Consider the following 23,225-nt stretch of genomic DNA (forward strand, 5'->3'; position numbering starts at 1 on the left):
TGTGTGTACAGGACAGGATATCAGATTACTGTGTGTGTACAGGACAGGATATCAGATTACTGTGTGTGTACAGGACAGGATATCAGATTACTGTGTGTGTACAGGACAGGATATCAGATTACTGTGTGTGTACAGGACAGGATATCAGATTACTGTGTGTGTACAGGATATCAGATTACTGTGTGTGTACAGGACAGGATATCGGATTACTGTGTGTGTACAGGACAGGATATCGGATTACTGTGTGTACAGGACAGGATATCAGATTACTGTGTGTGTACAGGACAGGATATCAGATTACTGTGTGTGTACAGGACAGGATATCAGATTACTGTGTGTGTACAGGACAGGATATCAGATTACTGTGTGTGTACAGGACAGGATATCAGATTACTGTGTGTGTACAGGACAGGATATCAGATTACTGTGTGTGTGTACAGGACAGGATATCAGATTACTGTGTGTGTGTACAGGACAGGATATCAGATTACTGTGTGTGTGTACAGGACAGGATATCAGATTACTGTGTGTGTACAGGACAGGATATCAGATTACTGTGTGTGTGTACAGGACAGGATATCAGATTACTCTCTCTCTGATTTCCTCAGTCTTTCTTTGTTGGACACAAACCTCCCGGCTGAAGCGGAACCCGAGCTCCGGAACTTCATGGGGAAGCGTCTCTCCCGGGGAGCCATGTTTGAAGGGATGGGGAACGTGGGTTCCGTGGATCTCAGGTGAGACATTTCATCGCCTCCATCCCCCGTCTGTTCTAGACCTGGACCCTGAATTCTGGCAGAGTGAGCTCCTCCAGAACACGGAGGCCCTCAGTGAAGCTCTAGTACTTCTATCCTGACAGGTCCTGTGTGAAGCACGCCTAGTACAGTTCCCAGGGTTCTCGGTCTGATGGTGGATCTAGAAAGCACGCCTAGCACAGTTCCCAGGGTTCTCGGTCTGATGGTGGATCTAGAAAGCACGCCTAGCACAGTTCCCGGGGTTCTCGGTCTGATGGTGGATCTAGAAAGCACGCCTAGCACAGTTCCCAGGGTTCTCGGTCTGATGGTGGATCTAGAAAGCACGCCTAGCACAGTTCCTGGGGTTCTCGGTCTGATGGTGGATCTAGAAAGCACGCCTAGTACAGTTCCCAGGGTTCTCGGTCTGATGGAGGATCTAGAAAGCACGCCTAGTACAGTTCCCGGGGTTCTCGGGCTGATGGTGGATCTAGAAAGCACGCCTAGTACAGTTCCCGGGGTTCTCGGTCTGATGGTGGATCTAGAAAGCACGCCTAGCACAGTTCCCGGGGTTCTCGGTCTGATGGTGGATCTAGAAAGCACGCCTAGTACAGTTCCCGGGGTTCTCGGTCTGATGGTGGATCTAGAAAGCACGCCTAGCACAGTTCCCAGGGTTCTCGGTCTGATGGTGGATCTAGAAAGCACGCCTAGTACAGTTCCCGGGGTTCTCGGTCTGATGGAGGATCTAGAAAGCACGCCTAGTACAGTTCCCGGGGTTCTCGGTCTGATGGTGGATCTAGAAAGCACGCCTAGCACAGTTCCCGGGGTTCTCGGTCTGATGGTGGATCTAGAAAGCACGCCTAGTACAGTTCCCGGGGTTCTCGGTCTGATGGTGGATCTAGAAAGCACGCCTAGCACAGTTCCCAGGGTTCTCGGTCTGATGGTGGATCTAGAAAGCACGCCTAGTACAGTTCCCAGGGTTCTCGGTCTGATGGTGGATCTAGAAAGCACGCCTAGTACAGTTCCCGGGGTTCTCGGTCTGATGGTGGATCTAGAAAGCACGCCTAGTACAGTTCCCAGGGTTCTCGGTCTGATGGTGGATCTAGAAAGCACGCCTAGTACAGTTCTCGGGGTTCTCGGTCTGATGGTGGATCTAGAAAGCATGCCTAGTACAGTTCCCAGGGTTCTCGGTCTGATGGTGGATCTAGAAAGCACGCCTAGTACAGTTCCCGGGGTTCTCGGGCTGATGGTGGATCTAGAAAGCACGCCTAGCACAGTTCCCAGGGTTCTCGGTCTGATGGTGGATCTAGAAAGCACGCCTAGTACAGTTCCCGGGGTTCTCGGTCTGATGGTGGATCTAGAAAGCACGCCTAGTACAGTTCCCGGGGTTCTCGGTCTGATGGTGGATCTAGAAAGCACGCCTAGTACAGTTCCCAGGGTTCTCGGTCTGATGGTGGATCTAGAAAGCACGCCTAGTACAGTTCCCAGGGTTCTCGGGCTGATGGTGGATCTAGAAAGCACGCCTAGCACAGTTCCCGGGGTTCTCGGTCTGATGGTGGATCTAGAAAGCACGCCTAGTACAGTTCCCAGGGTTCTCGGTCTGATGGTGGATCTAGAAAGCACGCCTAGTACAGTTCCCGGGGTTCTCGGGCTGATGGTGGATCTAGAAAGCACGCCTAGCACAGTTCCCAGGGTTCTCGGTCTGATGGTGGATCTAGAAAGCACGCCTAGTACAGTTCCCGGGGTTCTCGGTCTGATGGTGGATCTAGAAAGCACGCCTAGTACAGTTCCCGGGGTTCTCGGTCTGATGGTGGATCTAGAAAGCACGCCTAGTACAGTTCCCAGGGTTCTCGGTCTGATGGTGGATCTAGAAAGCACGCCTAGTACAGTTCCCAGGGTTCTCGGGCTGATGGTGGATCTAGAAAGCACGCCTAGTACAGTTCCCAGGGTTCTCGGTCTGATGGCGGATCTAGAAAGCACGCCTAGTACAGTTCCCAGGGTTCTCGGTCTGATGGTGGATCTAGAAAGCACGCCTAGCACAGTTCCCGGGGTTCTCGGTCTGATGGTGGATCTAGAAAGCACGCCTAGCACAGTTCCCGGGGTTCTCGGTCTGATGGTGGATCTAGAAAGCACGCCTAGTACAGTTCCCAGGGTTCTCGGTCTGATGGTGGATCTAGAAAGCACGCCTAGCACAGTTCCCGGGGTTCTCGGTCTGATGGTGGATCTAGAAAGCACGCCTAGCACAGTTCCCGGGGTTCTCGGTCTGATGGTGGATCTAGAAAGCACGCCTAGTACAGTTCCCGGGGTTCTCGGTCTGATGGTGGATCTAGAAAGCACGCCTAGCACAGTTCCCGGGGTTCTCGGGCTGATGGTGGATCTAGAAAGCAAGCCTAGCACAGTTCCCGGGGTTCTCGGTCTGATGGTGGATCTAGAAAGCACGCCTAGTACAGTTCCCAGGGTTCTCGGTCTGATGGTGGATCTAGAAAGCACGCCTAGCACAGTTCCCGGGGTTCTCGGTCTGATGGTGGATCTAGAAAGCACGCCTAGTACAGTTCCCGGGGTTCTCGGTCTGATGGTGGATCTAGAAAGCACGCCTAGCACAGTTCCCGGGGTTCTCGGGCTGATGGTGGATCTAGAAAGCACGCCTAGCACAGTTCCCGGGGTTCTCGGTGTGATGGTGGATCTAGAAAGCACGCCTAGCACAGTTCCCGGGGTTCTCTGTCTGATGGTGGATCTAGAAAGCACGCCTAGCACAGTTCCCGGGGTTCTCGGGCTGATGGTGGATCTAGAAAGCACGCCTAGCACAGTTCCCGGTGTTCCCGGGCTGATGGTGGATCTAGAAAGCACGCCTAGTACAGTTCCCAGGGTTCTCGGTCTGATGGTGGATCTAGAAAGCACGCCTAGTACAGTTCCCAGGGTTCTCGGGCTGATGGTGGATCTAGAAAGCACGCCTAGCACAGTTCCCAGGGTTCTCGGTCTGATGGTGGATCTAGAAAGCACGCCTAGTACAGTTCCCGGGGTTCTCGGTCTGATGGTGGATCTAGAAAGCACGCCTAGTACAGTTCCCGGGGTTCTCGGTCTGATGGTGGATCTAGAAAGCACGCCTAGCACAGTTCCCGGGGTTCTCGGTCTGATGGTGGATCTAGAAAGCACGCCTAGCACAGTTCCCAGGGTTCTCGGTCTGATGGCGGATCTAGAAAGCACGCCTAGTACAGTTCCCAGGGTTCTCGGTCTGATGGTGGATCTAGAAAGCACGCCTAGCACAGTTCCCAGGGTTCTCGGTCTGATGGTGGATCTAGAAAGCACGCCTAGCACAGTTCCCAGGGTTCTCGGTCTGATGGTGGATCTAGAAAGCACGCCTAGCACAGTTCCCGGGGTTCTCGGTCTGATGGTGGATCTAGAAAGCATGCCTAGTACAGTTCCCGGGGTTCTCGGTCTGATGGTGGATCTAGAAAGCACGCCTAGTACAGTTCCCAGGCTGATGGTGGATCTAGAAAGCATGCCTAGCACAGTTCCCAGGGTTCTCGGTCTGATGGTGGATCTAGAAAGCATGCCTAGTACAGTTCCCGGGGTTCTCGGTCTGATGGTGGATCTAGAAAGCACGCCTAGTACAGTTCCCAGGGTTCTCGGTCTGATGGTGGATCTAGAAAGCACGCCTAGTACAGTTCCCGGGGTTCTCGGTGTGATGGTGGATCTAGAAAGCACGCCTAGTACAGTTCCTAGGGTTCTCGGTCTGATGGTGGATCTAGAAAGCACGCCTAGCACAGTTCTCAGGGTTCTCGGTCTGATGGTGGATCTAGAAAGCACGCCTAGTACAGTTCCCGGGGTTCTCGGTCTGATGGTGGATCTAGAAAGCACGCCTAGCACAGTTCCCAGGGTTCTCGGTCTGATGGTGGATCTAGAAAGCACGCCTAGTACAGTTCCCAGGGTTCTCGGTCTGATGGTGGATCTAGAAAGCACGCCTAGTACAGTTCCCGGGGTTCTCGGTCTGATGGTGGATCTAGAAAGCACGCCTAGTACAGTTCCCGGGGTTCTCGGTCTGATGGTGGATCTAGAAAGCACGCCTAGTACAGTTCCCGGGGTTCTCGGTCTGATGGTGGATCTAGAAAGCACGCCTAGCACAGTTCCCAGGGTTCTCGGTCTGATGGAGGATCTAGAAAGCACGCCTAGTACAGTTCCCAGGGTTCTCGGTCTGATGGTGGATCTAGAAAGCACGCCTAGTACAGTTCCCAGGGTTCTCGGTCTGATGGTGGATCTAGAAAGCACGCCTAGCACAGTTCCCGGGGTTCTCGGTCTGATGGTGGATCTAGAAAGCACGCCTAGCACAGTTCCCGGGGTTCTCGGTCTGATGGTGGATCTAGAAAGCACGCCTAGCACAGTTCCCGGGGTTCTCGGTCTGATGGTGGATCTAGAAAGCACGCCTAGTACAGTTCCCGGGGTTCTCGGTCTGATGGTGGATCTAGAAAGCACGCCTAGCACAGTTCCCAGGGTTCTCGGTCTGATGGTGGATCTAGAAAGCACGCCTAGCACAGTTCTCAGGGTTCTCGGTCTGATGGTGGATCTAGAAAGCACGCCTAGTACAGTTCCCGGTGTTCTCGGTCTGATGGTGGATCTAGAAAGCATGCCTAGTACAGTTCCCGGGGTTCTCGGTCTGATGGTGGATCTAGAAAGCACGCCTAGTACAGTTCCCGGGGTTCTCGGTCTGATGGTGGATCTAGAAAGCACGCCTAGTACAGTTCCTGGGGTTCTCGGTCTGATGGTGGATCTAGAAAGCACGCCTAGTACAGTTCCCGGGGTTCTCGGTCTGATGGTGGATCTAGAAAGCACGCCTAGCACAGTTCCCAGGGTTCTCGGTCTGATGGAGGATCTAGAAAGCACGCCTAGTACAGTTCCCGGGGTTCTCGGTCTGATGGTGGATCTAGAAAGCACGCCTAGCACAGTTCCCGGGGTTCTCGGTCTGATGGTGGATCTAGAAAGCACGCCTAGCACAGTTCCCAGGGTTCTCGGTCTGATGGAGGATCTAGAAAGCACGCCTAGTACAGTTCCCAGGGTTCTCGGCTGATGGTGGATCTAGAAAGCACGCCTAGTACAGTTCCCGGTGTTCTCGGTCTGATGGTGGATCTAGAAAGCACGCCTAGTACAGTTCCCGGGGTTCTCGGTCTGATGGTGGATCTAGAAAGCACGCCTAGTACAGTTCCCGGGGTTCTCGGTCTGATGGTGGATCTAGAAAGCACGCCTAGTACAGTTCCTGGGGTTCTCGGTCTGATGGTGGATCTAGAAAGCACGCCTAGTACAGTTCCCGGGGTTCTCGGTCTGATGGTGGATCTAGAAAGCACGCCTAGCACAGTTCCCAGGGTTCTCGGTCTGATGGAGGATCTAGAAAGCACGCCTAGTACAGTTCCCGGGGTTCTCGGTCTGATGGTGGATCTAGAAAGCACGCCTAGTACAGTTCCCGGGGTTCTCGGTCTGATGGTGGATCTAGAAAGCACGCCTAGCACAGTTCCCAGGGTTCTCGGTCTGATGGTGGATCTAGAAAGCACGCCTAGTACAGTTCCCAGGGTTCTCGGTCTGATGGTGGATCTAGAAAGCACGCCTAGTACAGTTCCCGGGGTTCTCGGTCTGATGGTGGATCTAGAAAGCACGCCTAGTACAGTTCCCAGGGGTTCTCGGTCTGATGGTGGATCTAGAAAGCACGCCTAGTACAGTTCCCAGGGTTCTCGGTCTGATGGTGGATCTAGAAAGCACGCCTAGTACAGTTCCCAGGGTTCTCGGTCTGATGGTGGATCTAGAAAGCACGCCTAGTACAGTTCCCAGGGTTCTCGGTCTGATGGTGGATCTAGAAAGCACGCCTAGCACAGTTCCCGGGGTTCTCGGTCTGATGGTGGATCTAGAAAGCACGCCTAGCACAGTTCCCGGGGTTCTCGGTCTGATGGTGGATCTAGAAAGCACGCCTAGTACAGTTCCCGGGGTTCTCGGTCTGATGGTGGATCTAGAAAGCACGCCTAGCACAGTTCCCGGGGTTCTCGGTCTGATGGTGGATCTAGAAAGCACGCCTAGCACAGTTCCCGGGGTTCTCGGTCTGATGGTGGATCTAGAAAGCACGCCTAGTACAGTTCCCGGGGTTCTCGGTCTGATGGTGGATCTAGAAAGCACGCCTAGCACAGTTCCCGGGGTTCTCGGTCTGATGGTGGATCTAGAAAGCACGCCTAGTACAGTTCCCGGGGTTCTCGGTCTGATGGTGGATCTAGAAAGCACGCCTAGTACAGTTCCCGGGGTTCTCGGTCTGATGGTGGATCTAGAAAGCACGCCTAGCACAGTTCCCGGGGTTCTCGGTCTGATGGTGGATCTAGAAAGCACGCCTAGTACAGTTCCCGGGGTTCTCGGTCTGATGGTGGATCTAGAAAGCACGCCTAGCACAGTTCCCGGGGTTCTCGGGCTGATGGTGGATCTAGAAAGCACGCCTAGCACAGTTCCCGGGGTTCTCGGTGCTGATGGTGGATCTAGAAAGCACGCCTAGCACAGTTCCCGGGTTCTCTGTCTGATGGTGGATCTAGAAAGCACGCCTAGCACAGTTCCCGGGGTTCTCGGTCTGATGGTGGATCTAGAAAGCACGCCTAGCACAGTTCCCAGGGTTCTCGGGCTGATGGTGGATCTAGAAAGCACGCCTAGCACAGTTCCCGGGGTTCTCGGTCTGATGGTGGATCTAGAAAGCACGCCTAGCACAGTTCCCGGGGTTCTCGGTCTGATGGTGGATCTAGAAAGCACGCCTAGCACAGTTCCCGGGGTTCTCGGTCTGATGGTGGATCTAGAAAGCACGCCTAGTACAGTTCCCGGGGTTCTCGGTCTGATGGTGGATCTAGAAAGCACGCCTAGTACAGTTCCCGGGGTTCTCGGTCTGATGGTGGATCTAGAAAGCACGCCTAGCACAGTTCCCAGGGTTCTCGGTCTGATGGTGGATCTAGAAAGCACGCCTAGCACAGTTCCCAGGGTTCTCGGTCTGATGGTGGATCTAGAAAGCACGCCTAGTACAGTTCCCGGGGTTCTCGGTCTGATGGTGGATCTAGAAAGCACGCCTAGCACAGTTCCCGGGGTTCTCGGTCTGATGGTGGATCTAGAAAGCACGCCTAGTACAGTTCCCAGGGTTCTCGGTCTGATGGTGGATCTAGAAAGCACGCCTAGTACAGTTCCCGGGGTTCTCGGTCTGATGGTGGATCTAGAAAGCACGCCTAGTACAGTTCCCGGGGTTCTCGGTCTGATGGTGGATCTAGAAAGCACGCCTAGTACAGTTCCCAGGGTTCTCGGTCTGATGGTGGATCTAGAAAGCACGCCTAGTACAGTTCCCGGGGTTCTCGGGCTGATGGTGGATCTAGAAAGCACGCCTAGTACAGTTCCCGGGGTTCTCGGTCTGATGGTGGATCTAGAAAGCACGCCTAGTACAGTTCCAGGGGTTCTCGGTCTGATGGTGGATCTAGAAAGCACGCCTAGTACAGTTCCCGGGGTTCTCGGTCTGATGGTGGATCTAGAAAGCACGCCTAGTACAGTTCCCGGGTTCTCGGTCTGATGGTGGATCTAGAAAGCACGCCTAGTACAGTTCCCGGGGTTCTCGGTCTGATGGTGGATCTAGAAAGCACGCCTAGTACAGTTCCCGGGGTTCTCGGTCTGATGGTGGATCTAGAAAGCACGCCTAGTACAGTTCCCAGGGTTCTCGGTCTGATGGTGGATCTAGAAAGCACGCCTAGTACAGTTCCCGGGGTTCTCGGTCTGATGGTGGATCTAGAAAGCACGCCTAGTACAGTTCCCGGGGTTCTCGGTCTGATGGTGGATCTAGAAAGCACGCCTAGTACAGTTCCCGGGGTTCTCGGTCTGATGGTGGATCTAGAAAGCACGCCTAGTACAGTTCCCGGGGTTCTCGGTCTGATGGTGGATCTAGAAAGCACGCCTAGTACAGTTCCCGGGGTTCTCGGTCTGATGGTGGATCTAGAAAGCACGCCTAGTACAGTTCCCGGGGTTCTCGGTCTGATGGTGGATCTAGAAAGCACGCCTAGCACAGTTCCCGGGGTTCTCGGTCTGATGGTGGATCTAGAAAGCACGCCTAGTACAGTTCCCGGGGTTCTCGGTCTGATGGTGGATCTAGAAAGCACGCCTAGTACAGTTCCCGGGGTTCTCGGTCTGATGGTGGATCTAGAAAGCACGCCTAGTACAGTTCCCGGGGTTCTCGGGCTGATGGTGGATCTAGAAAGCACGCCTAGTACAGTTCCCGGGGTTCTCGGTCTGATGGTGGATCTAGAAAGCACGCCTAGTACAGTTCCCGGGGTTCTCGGGCTGATGGTGGATCTAGAAAGCACGCCTAGTACAGTTCCCGGGGTTCTCGGTCTGATGGTGGATCTAGAAAGCACGCCTAGCACAGTTCCCGGGGTTCTCGGTCTGATGGTGGATCTAGAAAGCACGCCTAGTACAGTTCCCGGGGTTCTCGGTCTGATGGTGGATCTAGAAAGCACGCCTAGTACAGTTCCCGGGGTTCTCGGTCTGATGGTGGATCTAGAAAGCACGCCTAGTACAGTTCCCGGGGTTCTCGGGCTGATGGTGGATCTAGAAAGCACGCCTAGTACAGTTCCCGGGGTTCTCGGTCTGATGGTGGATCTAGAAAGCACGCCTAGTACAGTTCCCGGGGTTCTCGGTCTGATGGTGGATCTAGAAAGCACGCCTAGTACAGTTCCCGGGGTTCTCGGTCTGATGGTGGATCTAGAAAGCACGCCTAGTACAGTTCCCGGGGTTCTCGGTGTGATGGTGGATCTAGAAAGCACGCCTAGCACAGTTCCCGGGGTTCTCGGTGTGATGGTGGATCTAGAAAGCACGCCTAGTACAGTTCCCGGGGTTCTCGGTCTGATGGTGGATCTAGAAAGCACGCCTAGCACAGTTCCCAGGGTTCTCGGTCTGATGGTGGATCTAGAAAGCACGCCTAGTACAGTTCCCGGGGTTCTCGGGCTGATGGTGGATCTAGAAAGCACGCCTAGTACAGTTCCCGGGGTTCTCGGTGTGATGGTGGATCTAGAAAGCACGCCTAGCACAGTTCCCGGGGTTCTCGGTGTGATGGTGGATCTAGAAAGCACGCCTAGTACAGTTCCCGGGGTTCTCGGTCTGATGGTGGATCTAGAAAGCACGCCTAGTACAGTTCCCGGGGTTCTCGGTCTGATGGTGGATCTAGAAAGCACGCCTAGCACAGTTCCCGGGGTTCTCGGTCTGATGGTGGATCTAGAAATCACGCCTAGTACAGTTCTCAGGGTTCTCGGTCTGATGGTGGATCTAGAAAGCACGCCTAGTACAGTTCCCGGGGTTCTCGGTCTGATGGTGGATCTAGATCTTCCTGTGTTTGGTATGAAATGTGTGACTTGTTTTGTTCTCAGCTCTCCGGAATGTTCTCTGGGATGTTATTACTGCCTGATCCAGCAGATGGGAAATCCAGAGCCGGGACCGCTGCCCTCCGAGCACATCGTCTGCTTCCTGGGGGGGTCAGAGAAAGGCCTGGATCTATATCCTTCCAGTGATTGGCTGATCGGGGGGGGGGGAGGGACCTGAAGATGGTTCCCGGGGGCCACATCCTTCATAGTGTAGAGTAGAGTATAGAGTATGTAGAGTGGAGTATAGAGTATGTAGAGTAGAGTAGAGAGTACATGGGAGATGATCCCGTAGAGCAGTGATGGCGAACCTTGGCACCCCAGATGTTTTGGAACTACATTTCCCATGATGCTCCACTACACTGCAGAGTGCAAGAGCATCATGGGAAATGTAGTTCGAAAACATCTGGGGTGCCAAGGTTCACCATCACTGCCGTAGAGCATGGGTGCTCAACCTGTGGCTCTCCAGCTGTTGCAAAACTACAATTCCCATAATGCCTCAGCCTTTGGGAGACATGCTTGTACCTGTCAGCGGCTTGCAATGCCTCATGGGAATTGTAGTTCCGCAACAGCTGGAGAGCCACAGGTTGAGCACCCATGCCGTAGAGCATGGATATGCAATTAGCGGACCTCCAGCTGTTGCAGAACTACAAGTCCCATGAGGCATTGCAAGACTCTGACAGCCACAAGCATGACACCCAGAGGCAGAGGCATGATGGGATTTGTAGTTTTGCAACAGCTGGAGGTCCGCTAATTGCATATCCCTGCCGTAGAGGATGGACACTGAGGGGAGAACGTTGTATGTGGAGTGGAGTATAGAGTATGTAGAGTGGAGTATAGAGTATATGTAGAGTATATGGGAGGTGATCCTGTAGAGGATGGACACTGAGGGGAGAACGTTGTATGTAGAGTGGAGTATAGAGTATGTAGAGTGGAGTATAGAGTATGTAGAGTGGAGTATAGAGTATATGTAGAGTATATGGGAGGTGATCCTGTAGAGGATGGACAGCTGACACTGAGGGGAGAACATTGTATCCAAATAAAACGTATTTTATACTACTTATACTTAGAGTGCATGTAGAGTGGAGTAGAGAGTGCATGTAGAGTGGAGTAGAGAGTGCATGTAGAGTGGAGTAGAGAGTGCATGTAGAGTGGAGTAGAGAGTGCATGTAGAGTAGAGTAGAGAGTGCTAGGTAGATTCAGATAGGGGCGCGCAAATCTAAGGCGGCATAGCCTAGCGTGTTTGCGTTACGCCGCCTTAAGTAAGAGAGGCAAGTACATGATTCTCAAAGTACTTGCCTCCTTACTTAGGGCGGCGTAGCGTAAATGCGGCGGGCGTAAGCGCGCCTAATTCAAATGTGTGGAAGGGGGGCGTGTTTTATGGCAATGAGGCTTGACCTCACGTTTTTATTTTTTTACTGTGCATGCGCCGGGCGCCTACATTTCCCAGTGTGCATTGCAGCTAAGTACGCCGCACGGGCCTATTGATTTAGACGTGGACGTAAATCCCGATTCGCGAACGACATAAAAAATCAGAATCTCGCGGCGGGAACGGCGGTCATACTTTAACATTGTTATTCCACCTCATAGATGAAAAAAATTTATCAGAAAAAACCTACGGATTATTCTGATCCCAGCGCTCGATGGAAAGAAAGTTAAATGTATAATTGTTTTATGCAGTGGAAAAGCAGCTATTATAATAAAATAGTGACATAAAAACGATGTATTATTAAAAAAATTATTAACAAAACATTAACAGCGCTAGAAAGAGCCTAAAAAAGGCTTATGAGACCAATACTCATGTACTGCAATGGTACATTGAGAAAAAAGATTTCTGAGACTATATATATATCGCATAAAATTATTATGTAACATGTGTTCCCACTCTTTGTGAGTCCATTAATGATAGTCCGTGTAATTCCTCAGATGTACAGTTCTTTGTTAGGAGTGATCTCACAGTGTAGGTGTTTGTCTGCTCAAATGCTGGTAGGGACTCTCTGTGATTTCCCCCTAAGGTTTTGTACTCACCAGAATGTAGTACTTTAAAGGCATTGGATACATCCACTTGTACGCATCGGTTCTCCTCCTCTGGTGTGTGGTGATGATCCGTGTGCTCTTCAATCTGTGTAGCTTGGCAGTCATGCAGGGAGGCAAGAGAGACTTTGCATAGTGTAAATCCTTTTATTTAAACAGTAAAAACCCCTGCTACCCGCTCATGCTTACACAAGACGCCCTCTGAAGACGTGGACCTATCACGAAACGCGTCAGGGCGTGACTACACGACGATACAGCTTGCAAGGCAGCCTAGCTTCTACCCGGGACTTACGAAGGGAAATTTGAGCCTGAGCAATTTGGAGCCATATTCCTGAGTGAGCAGAGGCAGCAGCCTTCATGACAAGCGCTTTTTATCTTAACTTTGTGTAAGCATGAGCGGGTAGCAGGGGTTTTTTAGGCTCTTTCTAGCGCTGTTAATGTTTTGTTAATAATTTTTTTAATAATACATCGTTTTTATGCCACCTCATAGATGGAATAACTTTAGGCCTGCTAATGCCTTACGGAAACGGCGTAAATCGACTGCGGCGGCCGGGCGCACGTTCGTGAATCGGCGTATCTCCTCATTTACATATTCTACGCCGACCGCAATGGAAGCGCCACCTAGCGGCCATCCAAAATATTGCAATCTAAGATAGGACGACGCAAGTCATCGTATCTTAGATATGTTTAGGCGTATCTCTGTTTGAGAATACACTTAGACATAAGTCGGCGCAGATTCTGAGTTAGGTCGGCTTATCTACTGATATCTACTGATACGCCGGCCTAACTCTTTCTGAATCTACCTATGCATGTAGAGTGGAGTATAGAGTATGTAGAGTGAGAGTATATGTACAATCTAATTATTGTATCCGAATAAAACTTATTTTATACGAAACAACGTTCTCCCCTCAGTGTCCATCCTCTACGGGATCACCTCCCATATACTCTACATATACTCTATACTCCACTCTACATACTCTATACTCCACTCTACATACTCTATACTCTACATACTCTCTACTCCACTCTACATACTCCACTCTACATACTCTATACTCTACATACTCTCTACTCCACTCTACACACTCTATACTCCACTCTACATACTCCACTCTACATACTCTATACTCTACATACTCTCTACTCCACTCTACATACTCTATACTCCACTCTACATACTCTCTACTCTACATACTCTCTACTCCACTCTACATACTCTATACTCCACTCTACATACTCTCTACTCTACATACTCTCTACTCCACTCTACATACTCTATACTCCACTCTACATACTCTCTACTCTACATATTCTCTACTCTACATACTCTCTACTCTACATACTCTCTACTCTACATACTCTCTACTCTACATACTCTACATACTCTCTACTCTACATACTCTCTACTCTACATACTCTCTACTCTACATACTCTACATATTCTCTACTCTACATACTCTCTACTCTACATACTCTCTACTCTACATACTCTCTACTCTACATACTCTCTACTCTACATACTCTCTACTCTACATACTCTCTACTCTACATACTCTCTACTCTACATACTCTCTACTCTACATACTCTCTACTCTACATACTCTCTACTCTACATACTCTCTACTCTACATACTCTCTACTCTACATACTCTCTACTCTACATACTCTCTACTCTACATACTCTCTACTCTACATACTCTCTACTCTACATACTCTCTATACTCTACATACTCTACATACTCTCTACTCTACATACTCTCTACTCTACATACTCTCTACTCTACATACTCTCTACTCTACATACTCTCTATACTCTACATACTCTCTATACTCTACATACTCTCTACTCTACATACTCTACATACTCTCTACTCTACATACTCTCTACTCTACATACTCTCTACTCTACATACTCTACATATTCTCTACTCTACATACTCTCTACTCTACATACTCTCTACTCTACATACTCTCTACTCTACATACTCTCTACTCTACATACTCTCTACTCTACATACTCTCTACTCTACATACTCTCTACTCTACATACTCTCTACTCTACATACTCTACATATTCTCTACTCTACATACTCTCTACTCTACATACTCTCTACTCTACTCTACATACTCTCTACTCTACATACTCTCTACTCTACATACTCTACATACTCTCTACTCTACATACTCTCTACTCTACATACTCTCTACTCTACATACTCTACATACTCTCTACTCTACATACTCTACATACTCTCTACTCTACATACTCTCTACTCTACATACTCTCTACTCTACATACTCTCTACTCTACATACTCTCTACTCTACATACTCTATACTCTACATACTCTCTACTCTACATACTCTCTACTCTACACACTCTCTACTCTACACACTCTCTACTCTACACACTCTCTACTCTACACACTCTCTACTCTACATACTCTACATACTCTCTACTCTACATACTCTCTACTCTACATACTCTCTACTCTACATACTCTCTACTCTACATACTCTATACTCTACATACTCTATACTCTACATATTCTATACTCTACATACTCTATACTCTACATACTCTCTACTCTACATACTCTCTACTCTACATACTCTCTACTCTACATACTCTCTACTCTACACACTCTCTACTCTACACACTCTCTACTCTACACACTCTCTACTCTACACACTCTCTACGCTACACACTCTCTACGCTACACACTCTCTACTCTACACACTCTCTACTCTACACACTCTCTACTCTACACACTCTCTACTCTACACACTCTCTACTCTACACACTCTCTACTCTACACACTCTCTACTCTACACACTCTCTACTCTACACACTCTCTACTCTACACACTCTCTACTCTACACACTCTCTACTCTACACACTCTCTACTCTACACACTCTCTACTCTACACACTCTCTACTCTACACACTCTCTACTCTACACACTCTCTACTCTACACACTCTCTACTCTACACACTCTCTACTCTACACACTCTATACTCCACTCTACATACTCTCTACTCTACATACTCTCTACTCTACATACTCTCTACTCTACATACTCTACATATTCTCTACTCTACATACTCTCTACTCTACATACTCTCTACTCTACATACTCTCTACTCTACATACTCTCTACTCTACATACTCTCTACTCTACATACTCTCTACTCTACATACTCTCTACTCTACATACTCTCTACTCTACATATTCTATACTCTACATACTCTCTACTCTACATACTCTCTACTCTACATACTCTCTACTCTACATACTCTCTACTCTACATACTCTCTACTCTACATACTCTCTACTCTACATACTCTCTATACTCTACATACTCTCTACTCTACATACTCTCTATACTCTACATACTCTCTACTCTACATACTCTCTACTCTACATACTCTCTACTCTACATACTCTCTACTCTACATACTCTCTACTCTACATACTCTCTACTCTACATACTCTCTACTCTACATACTCTCTACTCTACATACTCTCTACTCTACATACTCTCTACTCTACATACTCTCTACTCTACATACTCTCTACTCTACATACTCTACATATTCTCTACTCTACATACTCTCTACTCTACATACTCTCTACTCTACTCTACATACTCTCTACTCTACATACTCTCTACTCTACATACTCTACATATTCTCTACTCTACATACTCTCTACTCTACATACTCTCTACTCTACATACTCTCTACTCTACATACTCTCTACTCTACATACTCTACATACTCTCTACTCTACATACTCTACATACTCTCTACTCTACATACTCTCTACTCTACATACTCTCTACTCTACATACTCTCTACTCTACATACTCTCTACTCTACATACTCTCTACTCTACATACTCTATACTCTACATATTCTATACTCTACATACTCTCTACTCTACATACTCTCTACTCTACATACTCTCTACTCTACATACTCTCTACTCTACATACTCTCTACTCTACATACTCTATACTCTACATACTCTATACTCTACATACTCTCTACTCTACATACTCTCTACTCTACACACTCTCTACTCTACACACTCTCTACTCTACACACTCTCTACTCTACATACTCTATACCGGGGATAAGCAATTAGCGGACCTCCAGCTGTTGCCAAACTACAAGTCCCATCATGCGTCTGCCTCTGGGTGTCATGCTTGATGCTGTCAGTCTCGCTATGCCTCATGGGACTTGTAGTTTGGCAACATCTGGAGGTCCGCTAATTGCTTATCCCTGCTCTATACTCTACACACTCTCTACGCTACACACTCTCTACGCTACACACTCTCTACGCTACACACTCTCTACGCTACACACTCTCTATGCTACACACTCTCTACTCTACACACTCTCTACTCTACACACTCTCTACTCTACACACTCTCTACTCTACACACTCTCTACTCTACACACTCTCTACTCTACACACTCTCTACTCTACACACTCTCTACTCTACACACTCTCTACTCTACACACTCTCTACTCTACACACTCTCTACTCTACACACTCTCTACTCTACACACTCTCTACTCTACACACTCTCTACTCTACACACTCTCTACTCTACACACTCTCTACTCTACACACTCTCTACTCTACACACTCTCTACTCTACACACTCTCTACTCTACACACTCTCTACTCTACACACTCTCTACTCTACACACTCTCTACTCTACACACTCTCTACTCTACACACTCTCTACTCTACACACTCTCTACTCTACACTCTCTCTACTCTACACTCTCTCTACTCTACACACTCTCTACTCTACACACTCTCTACTCTACACACTCTCTACTCTACACACTCTCTACTCTACACACTCTCTACTCTACACACTCTCTACTCTACACACTCTCTACTCTACACACTCTCTACTCTACACACTCTCTACTCTACACACTCTCTACTCTACACACTCTCTACTCTACACACTCTCTACTCTACATACTCTCTACTCTACATACTCTCTACATACTCTCTACTCTACATACTCTCTACTCTACACACTCTCTACTCTACACACTCTCTACTCTACACACTCTCTACTCTACACACTCTCTACTCTACACACTCTCTACTCTACACACTCTCTACTCTACACACTCTCTACTCTACACACTCTCTACTCTACACACTCTCTACTCTATCTGGAGGCTGGGGAGTGGTCGGTGTGGGGGATGGGGAGTGGTCGGTGTGGGGGATGGGGAGTGGTCGGTGTGGGGGATAGTGAGTGGTCGGTGTGGGGGATGGGGAGCGGTCGGTGTGGGGGATGGGGAGCGGTCGGTGTGGGGGATGGGAAGCGGTCGGTGTGGGGGATGGGAAGCGGTCGGTGTGGGGGATGGGAAGCGGTCGGTGTGGGAAGTGGTCAGTGTGGGGAATGGGGGATCTCTTTGTGTTCCTTAAGATGAAACCTTCAGACTTGAACTGGACAGACATGTGGAGGATCTGAAGATGAAGATTCAGGTAGGATGAGGCCGAGTCTGTGCCGCGATCTATGCTGGACTCTTCATAGGGCACCCTGCTTATTATCTCCTATACTCTTCATAGGGCACAGTGCTTATTATCTCCTATACTCTTCATAGGGCACCCTGCTTATTATCTCCTATACTCTTCATAGGGCACAGTGCTTATTATCTCCTATACTCTTCATAGGGCACACTGCTTATTATCTCCTATACCCTTCATAGGTGTGGTGGCAAAATTGGCTTTGTGCAGACCGAGCATACCGCCATTTTGCCATGTGCTAAAAAGCACATACTCTGTCTTAATGAAATAAGCCATCTTTAAACTAAATAGGTTCACTCACCATTCATACAAAAGAACTCCATCGCCCATCAGCTTGTTATCAAGTCACCATCATTGCCCCTCATGGCTCAGCACAGCTCATTTTATTCACACAAACAGGAAGTGATCACTCCACCAGTTAATCACCTCCCCCATGGGAGTGGTCATCACAGGATGTCCCCTTGACACGGCAAACACCATATAAGGACATTCCTTCTGACAGGAAGTCCCATAGAATACATGAATAGAAATACATACAATGCTGGCTAAAGTCTTATGGGCGTGTCCGGGCAGGGAGTGCCCCCCCCCCCCCCGCCTCCAGAACCGATCACAAGCTCTCATATTAATCGCTAATGGAATCCTTAATCTGCGCCATTCCATAGAATAATGCATATGCAGATTATACCCTTATTAAGGTGGAATGGAGGCTATCTACCCTTATTAAGGTGGAATGGAGGCTATGTACCCTTATTAAGGTGGAATGGAGGCTGTATACCCTTATTAAGGTAGAATGGAGGCTATCTACCCTTATTAAGGTGGAATGGAGGCTATGTACCCTTATTAAGGTGGAATGGAGGCTGTGTACCCTTATTAAGGTGGAATGGAGGATATCTACCCTTATTAAGGTGGAATGGAGGCTATCTACCCTTATTAAGGTGGAATGGAGGCTATGTACAGGCGTACGCTACGAATCCCAAGCCATGCTGATCAGACAAGACCCAGATAAGAGCGCACATCTGTCCATAACCAGTCGTGTGCTTGCAGAGCGAGCGCACCCCCCCAACGATCGTCGGTGCTTAATGCACAGAGGGCCCCTCGCCGGCGGACATACGCCCATGCCGCAAACATCACATTCCAACCTCAAGACATTTTCTACTACCAGACGAGATTCAACCAGCCTCAGACCGCCCCAGTCAGTTCTATTTAGAGCGGGGTGCAGAAGTGCTAACCCTGGTGACACTATGACAATACATCTTCAAATTTCCACCACATAGGGCACAGTGCTTATTATCTCCTATACTCTTCATAGGGCACAGTACTTATTTTCTCCTATACTCTTCATAGGGCACAGTGCTTATTATCTCCTATACTCTTCATAGGGCACAGTACTTATTTTCTCCTATACTCTTCATAGGGCACAGTGCTTATTATCTCCTATACCCTTCATAGGGCACCCTGCTTATTATCTCCTATACTCTTCATAGGGCACAGTGCTTATTATCTCCTATACCCTTCATAGGGCACCCTGCTTATTATCTCCTATACCCTTCATAGGGCACCCTGCTTATTATCTCCTATACTCTTCATAGGGCACACTGCTTATTATCTCCTATACTCTTCATAGGGCACAGTGCTTATTATCTCCTATACTCTTCATAGGGCACAGTACTTATTTTCTCCTATACTCTTCATAGGGCACAGTGCTTATTATCTCATATACTCTTCATAGGGCACAGTGCTTATTATCTCCTATACCCTTCATAGGGCACCCTGCTTATTATCTCCTATACTCTTCATAGGGCACCCTGCTTATTATCTCCTATACCCTTCATAGGGCACAGTGCTTATTATCTCCTATACTCTTCATAGGGCACAGTGCTTATTATCTCCTATACTCTTCATAGGGCACACTGCTTATTATCTCCTATACTCTTCATAGGGCACCCTGCTTATTATCTCCTTTACCCTTCATAGGGCACAGTACTTATTGTTTGCTCTTCTCTAGACGGGGGACCTGGACTCGGACATCCGGCCTCACCTGAGCAGTTGGTTTGAAGACTCCATATTGCCGATTCAGCGGATAGTCGGCCTTTTCCAGGAGAAGATGGCCTTCCTGTTACATGCGGTGAGCTTCCTTTATAGTGGGGGGAGGGGTTGTTATCCCGGGTAAAGGGGAGGAGCTCTTGGGAGGACACGCCTCCTCTCCTCTGAGTGGTTGGGGGTAGGTGGTCACATCCTCACCTACCTCTCTGTCTCCTCTCAGGCACTCAGCTACACTCCGGTGGAAGTGACAAACTCCGATGAGAGGACGAAGAACGACATCAGCAGGTACGGATGTGATGGGGGGGGGGGGGGGGGAGGGGGCGCTCTGCCCAGGGGCGGGGGCGGGGCGCTCTGCCCAGGGGCGGGGGAGGGCAGCTATGTCTGTGTGCGGATGTAAATCGGAGTCACATGAGAACAATGGGGGTAAAGGTGGGATTTTCCTTTGTGTTTGGCAGGTTCCTGAGCTCAGCCAGTCTGCAGGGTCTGGTACAGGAGGGTACAATGGCATCTCTGTGCATCGCCATGACTGAGCGCCAGCAATCCACCATCACTGTGGACTTCACAGAGGGTCAGCCAGAGCTGCGGAATGCAGGTGAGAGCTCGCTGCTTACCTCCTGCCGTCATATGGTGTGACCTATCCCTGTACATCCAGGAGGGCGACCTCTGTGGTCATTCTATAGGGAAGGACAGCGGGGTGAGGGGAAGACCTTTCCAGTGCCCTCCCTGTGTATGCAAGTGCAGGTGGGGGGGTCTCTGAAATGACCTGTAGTTTGTAGGGTGGGGGGTCTTGGGAATGGCCTGTAGTTTGTAGGGTGGGGGGTCTCGGGAATGGCCTGTAGTTTGTAGGGTGGGGGTCTCTGGAATAGCCTGTAGGGTGGGGGGGTCTTGGGAATGGCCTGTAGTTTGTAGGGTGGGGGGGTCTTGGGAATGGCCTGTAGTTTGTAGGGTGGGGGGTCTTGGGAATGGCCTGTAGTTTGTAGGGTGGGGGGTCTTGGGAATGGCCTGTAGTTTGTAGGGTGGGGGGTCTTGGGAATGGCCTGTAGTTTGTAGGGTGGGGGGTCTCGGGAATGGCCTGTAGTTTGTAGGGTGGGGGTCTCTGGAATAGCCTGTAGGGTGGGGGGGTCTTGGGAATGGCCTGTAGTTTGTAGGGTGGGGGGGTCTTGGGAATGGCCTGTAGTTTGTAGGGTGGGGGGTCTTGGGAATGGCCTGTAGTTTGTAGGGTGGGGGGGTCTTGGGAATGGCCTGTAGTTTGTAGGGTGGGGGGGTCTTGGGAATGGCCTGTAGTTTGTAGGGTGGGGAGGTCTCTGGAATAGCCTGTGGGTTGTAGGGTGGAGGGTCTTGGGAATGGCCTGTGGTTTGTAGGGTGGGGGGTCTTGGGAATGGCCTGTAGTTTGTAAGGTGGGGGGTCTTGGGAATGACCTGTGGTTTGTAGGGTGGGGGGTCTTGGGAATGGCCTGTAGTTTGTAGGGTGGGGGGTCTCGGGAATGGCCTGTAGTTTGTAGGGTGGGGGGGTCTTGGGAATGGCCTGTGGTTTGTAGGGTGGAGGGGTCTTGGGAATGGCCTGTGGTTTGTAGGGTGGGGGGTTTTGGAAATGGCCTGTAGTTTGTAGGGTGGGGGGTCTCGGGAATGGCCTGTAGTTTGTAGGGTGGGGGGGGTCTCGGGAATGGCCTGTGGTTTGTAGGGTGGGGGGGTCTTGGGAATGGTCTGTGGTTTGTAGGGTGGGGGGGTCTTGGGAATGGTCTGTGGTTTGTAGGGTGGGGGGGGGTCTTGGGAATGGCCTGTGGTTTGTAGGGTGGGGGGTCTCGGGAATGGCCTGTAGTTTGTAGGGTGGGGGTCTTGGGAATGGCCTGTGGTTTGTAGGGTGGGGGTCTCTGGAATAGCCTGTAGGGTGGGGGGTCTTGGGAATGGCCTGTGGTTTGTAGGGTGGGGGGTCTCGGGAATGGTTTGTAGGGTGGGGGGGTCTCGGGAATGGCCTGTGGTTTGTAGGGTGGGGGGTCTTGGGAATGGACTGTGGTTTGTAGGGTGGGGGGGGTCTTGGGAATGGCCTGTGGTTTGTAGGGTGGGGGGGTCTTGGGAATGGCCTGTAGTTTGTAGGGTGGGGGGTCTTGGGAATGACCTGTGGTTTGTAGGGTGGGGGGTCTTGGGAATGGCCTGTAGTTTGTAGGGTGGGGGTCTCTGGAATAGCCTGTAGGGTGGGGGGGTCTTGGGAATGGCCTGTAGTTTGTAGGGTGGGGGGGTCTCTGGAATAGCCTGTAGTTTGTAGGGTGGGGGTCTCTGGAATAGCCTGTAGGGTGGGGGGTCTTGGGAATGGCCTGTGGTTTGTAGGGTGGGGGGTCTCGGGAATGGCCTGTGGTTTGTAGGGTGGGGGGGTCTCGGGAATGGCCTGTGGTTTGTAGGGTGGGGGGTCTTGGGAATGGCCTGTGGTTTGTAGGGTGGGGGGGTCTTGGGAATGGCCTGTAGTTTGTAGGGTGGGGGGGGGTCTAGGGAATGGCCTGTGGTTTGTAGGGTGGGGGGTCTCGGGAATGGCCTGTAGTTTGTAGGGTGGGGGGTCTCGGGAATGGCCTGTAGTTTGTAGGGTGGAGGGTCTTGGGAATGGCTTGTAGTTTGTTGGGTGGGAGGGTCTTGGGAATGGCCTGTGGTTTGTAGGGTGGGGGGGTCTTGGGAATGGCCTGTGGTTTGTTGGGTGGGGGGGGTCTTGGGAATGACCTGTGGTTTGTAGGGTGGGGGGGTCTTGGGAATGGCCTGTAGTTTGTAGGGTGGGGGGTCTTGGGAATGGCCTGTAGTTTGCAGGGTGGGGGGTCTTGGGAATGGCCTGTGGTTTGTAGGGTGGGGGGTCTTGGGAATGGCCTGTGGTTTGTAGGGTGGGGGGGTCTTGGGAATGGCCTGTGGTTTGTAGGGTGGGGGGGTCTTGGGAATGGCCTGTGGTTTGTAGGGTGGGGCGGGTCTAGGGAATGGCCTGTGGTTTGTAGGGTGGGGGGTCTCGGGAATGGCCTGTAGTTTGTAGGGTGGGGGGTCTCGGGAATGGCCTGTAGTTTGTAGGGTGGGGGGTCTCGGGAATGGCCTGTAGTTTGTAGGGTGGGGGGGTCTTGGGAATGACCTGTGGGTTGTAGGGTGGGGGGGTCTTGGGAATGACCTGTAGTTTGTAGGGTGGGGGGTCTCTGAAATGACCTGTAGTTTGTAGGGTGGGGGGGTCTTGGGAATGGCCTGTAGTTTGTAGGGTGGGGGGTCTCGGGAATGACCTGTAGTTTGTAGGGTGGGGGGGTCTTGGGAATGACCTGTGGTTTGTAGGGTGGGGGGGTCTTGGGAATGGCCTGTAGTTTGTAGGGTGGGGGGTCTTGGGAATGGCCTGTGGTTTGTAGGGTGGAGGGGTCTTGGGAATGGCCTGTGGTTTGTAGGGTGGGGGGGTCTTGGGAATGGCCTGTGGTTTGTTGGGTGGGGGGGGGTCTTGGGAATGAC

General features: G+C 50.4%; 1 protein-coding gene across 1 annotated transcript in view; it reads left to right on the forward strand.

The window, feature by feature from the left end:
* Positions 1–608: 608 nt before the first annotated feature.
* The window catches only part of C12H17orf75 (chromosome 12 C17orf75 homolog), a gene marked incomplete at its 5' end in the record, with an annotated part of 31,921 nt that continues 9,304 nt past the window's right edge, over positions 609–23,225 (forward strand). Inside the window, 6 exon segments of the mRNA XM_040331582.1 lie at positions 609–734; positions 10,133–10,258; positions 17,633–17,684; positions 19,732–19,851; positions 19,990–20,054; positions 20,225–20,361. Coding sequence (XP_040187516.1) covers positions 609–734; positions 10,133–10,258; positions 17,633–17,684; positions 19,732–19,851; positions 19,990–20,054; positions 20,225–20,361 — 626 coding nt within the window.

Source organism: Rana temporaria, chromosome 12, assembly GCF_905171775.1.
Source record: "Rana temporaria chromosome 12, aRanTem1.1, whole genome shotgun sequence".
Classification (NCBI taxonomy): domain Eukaryota; kingdom Metazoa; phylum Chordata; class Amphibia; order Anura; family Ranidae; genus Rana; species Rana temporaria.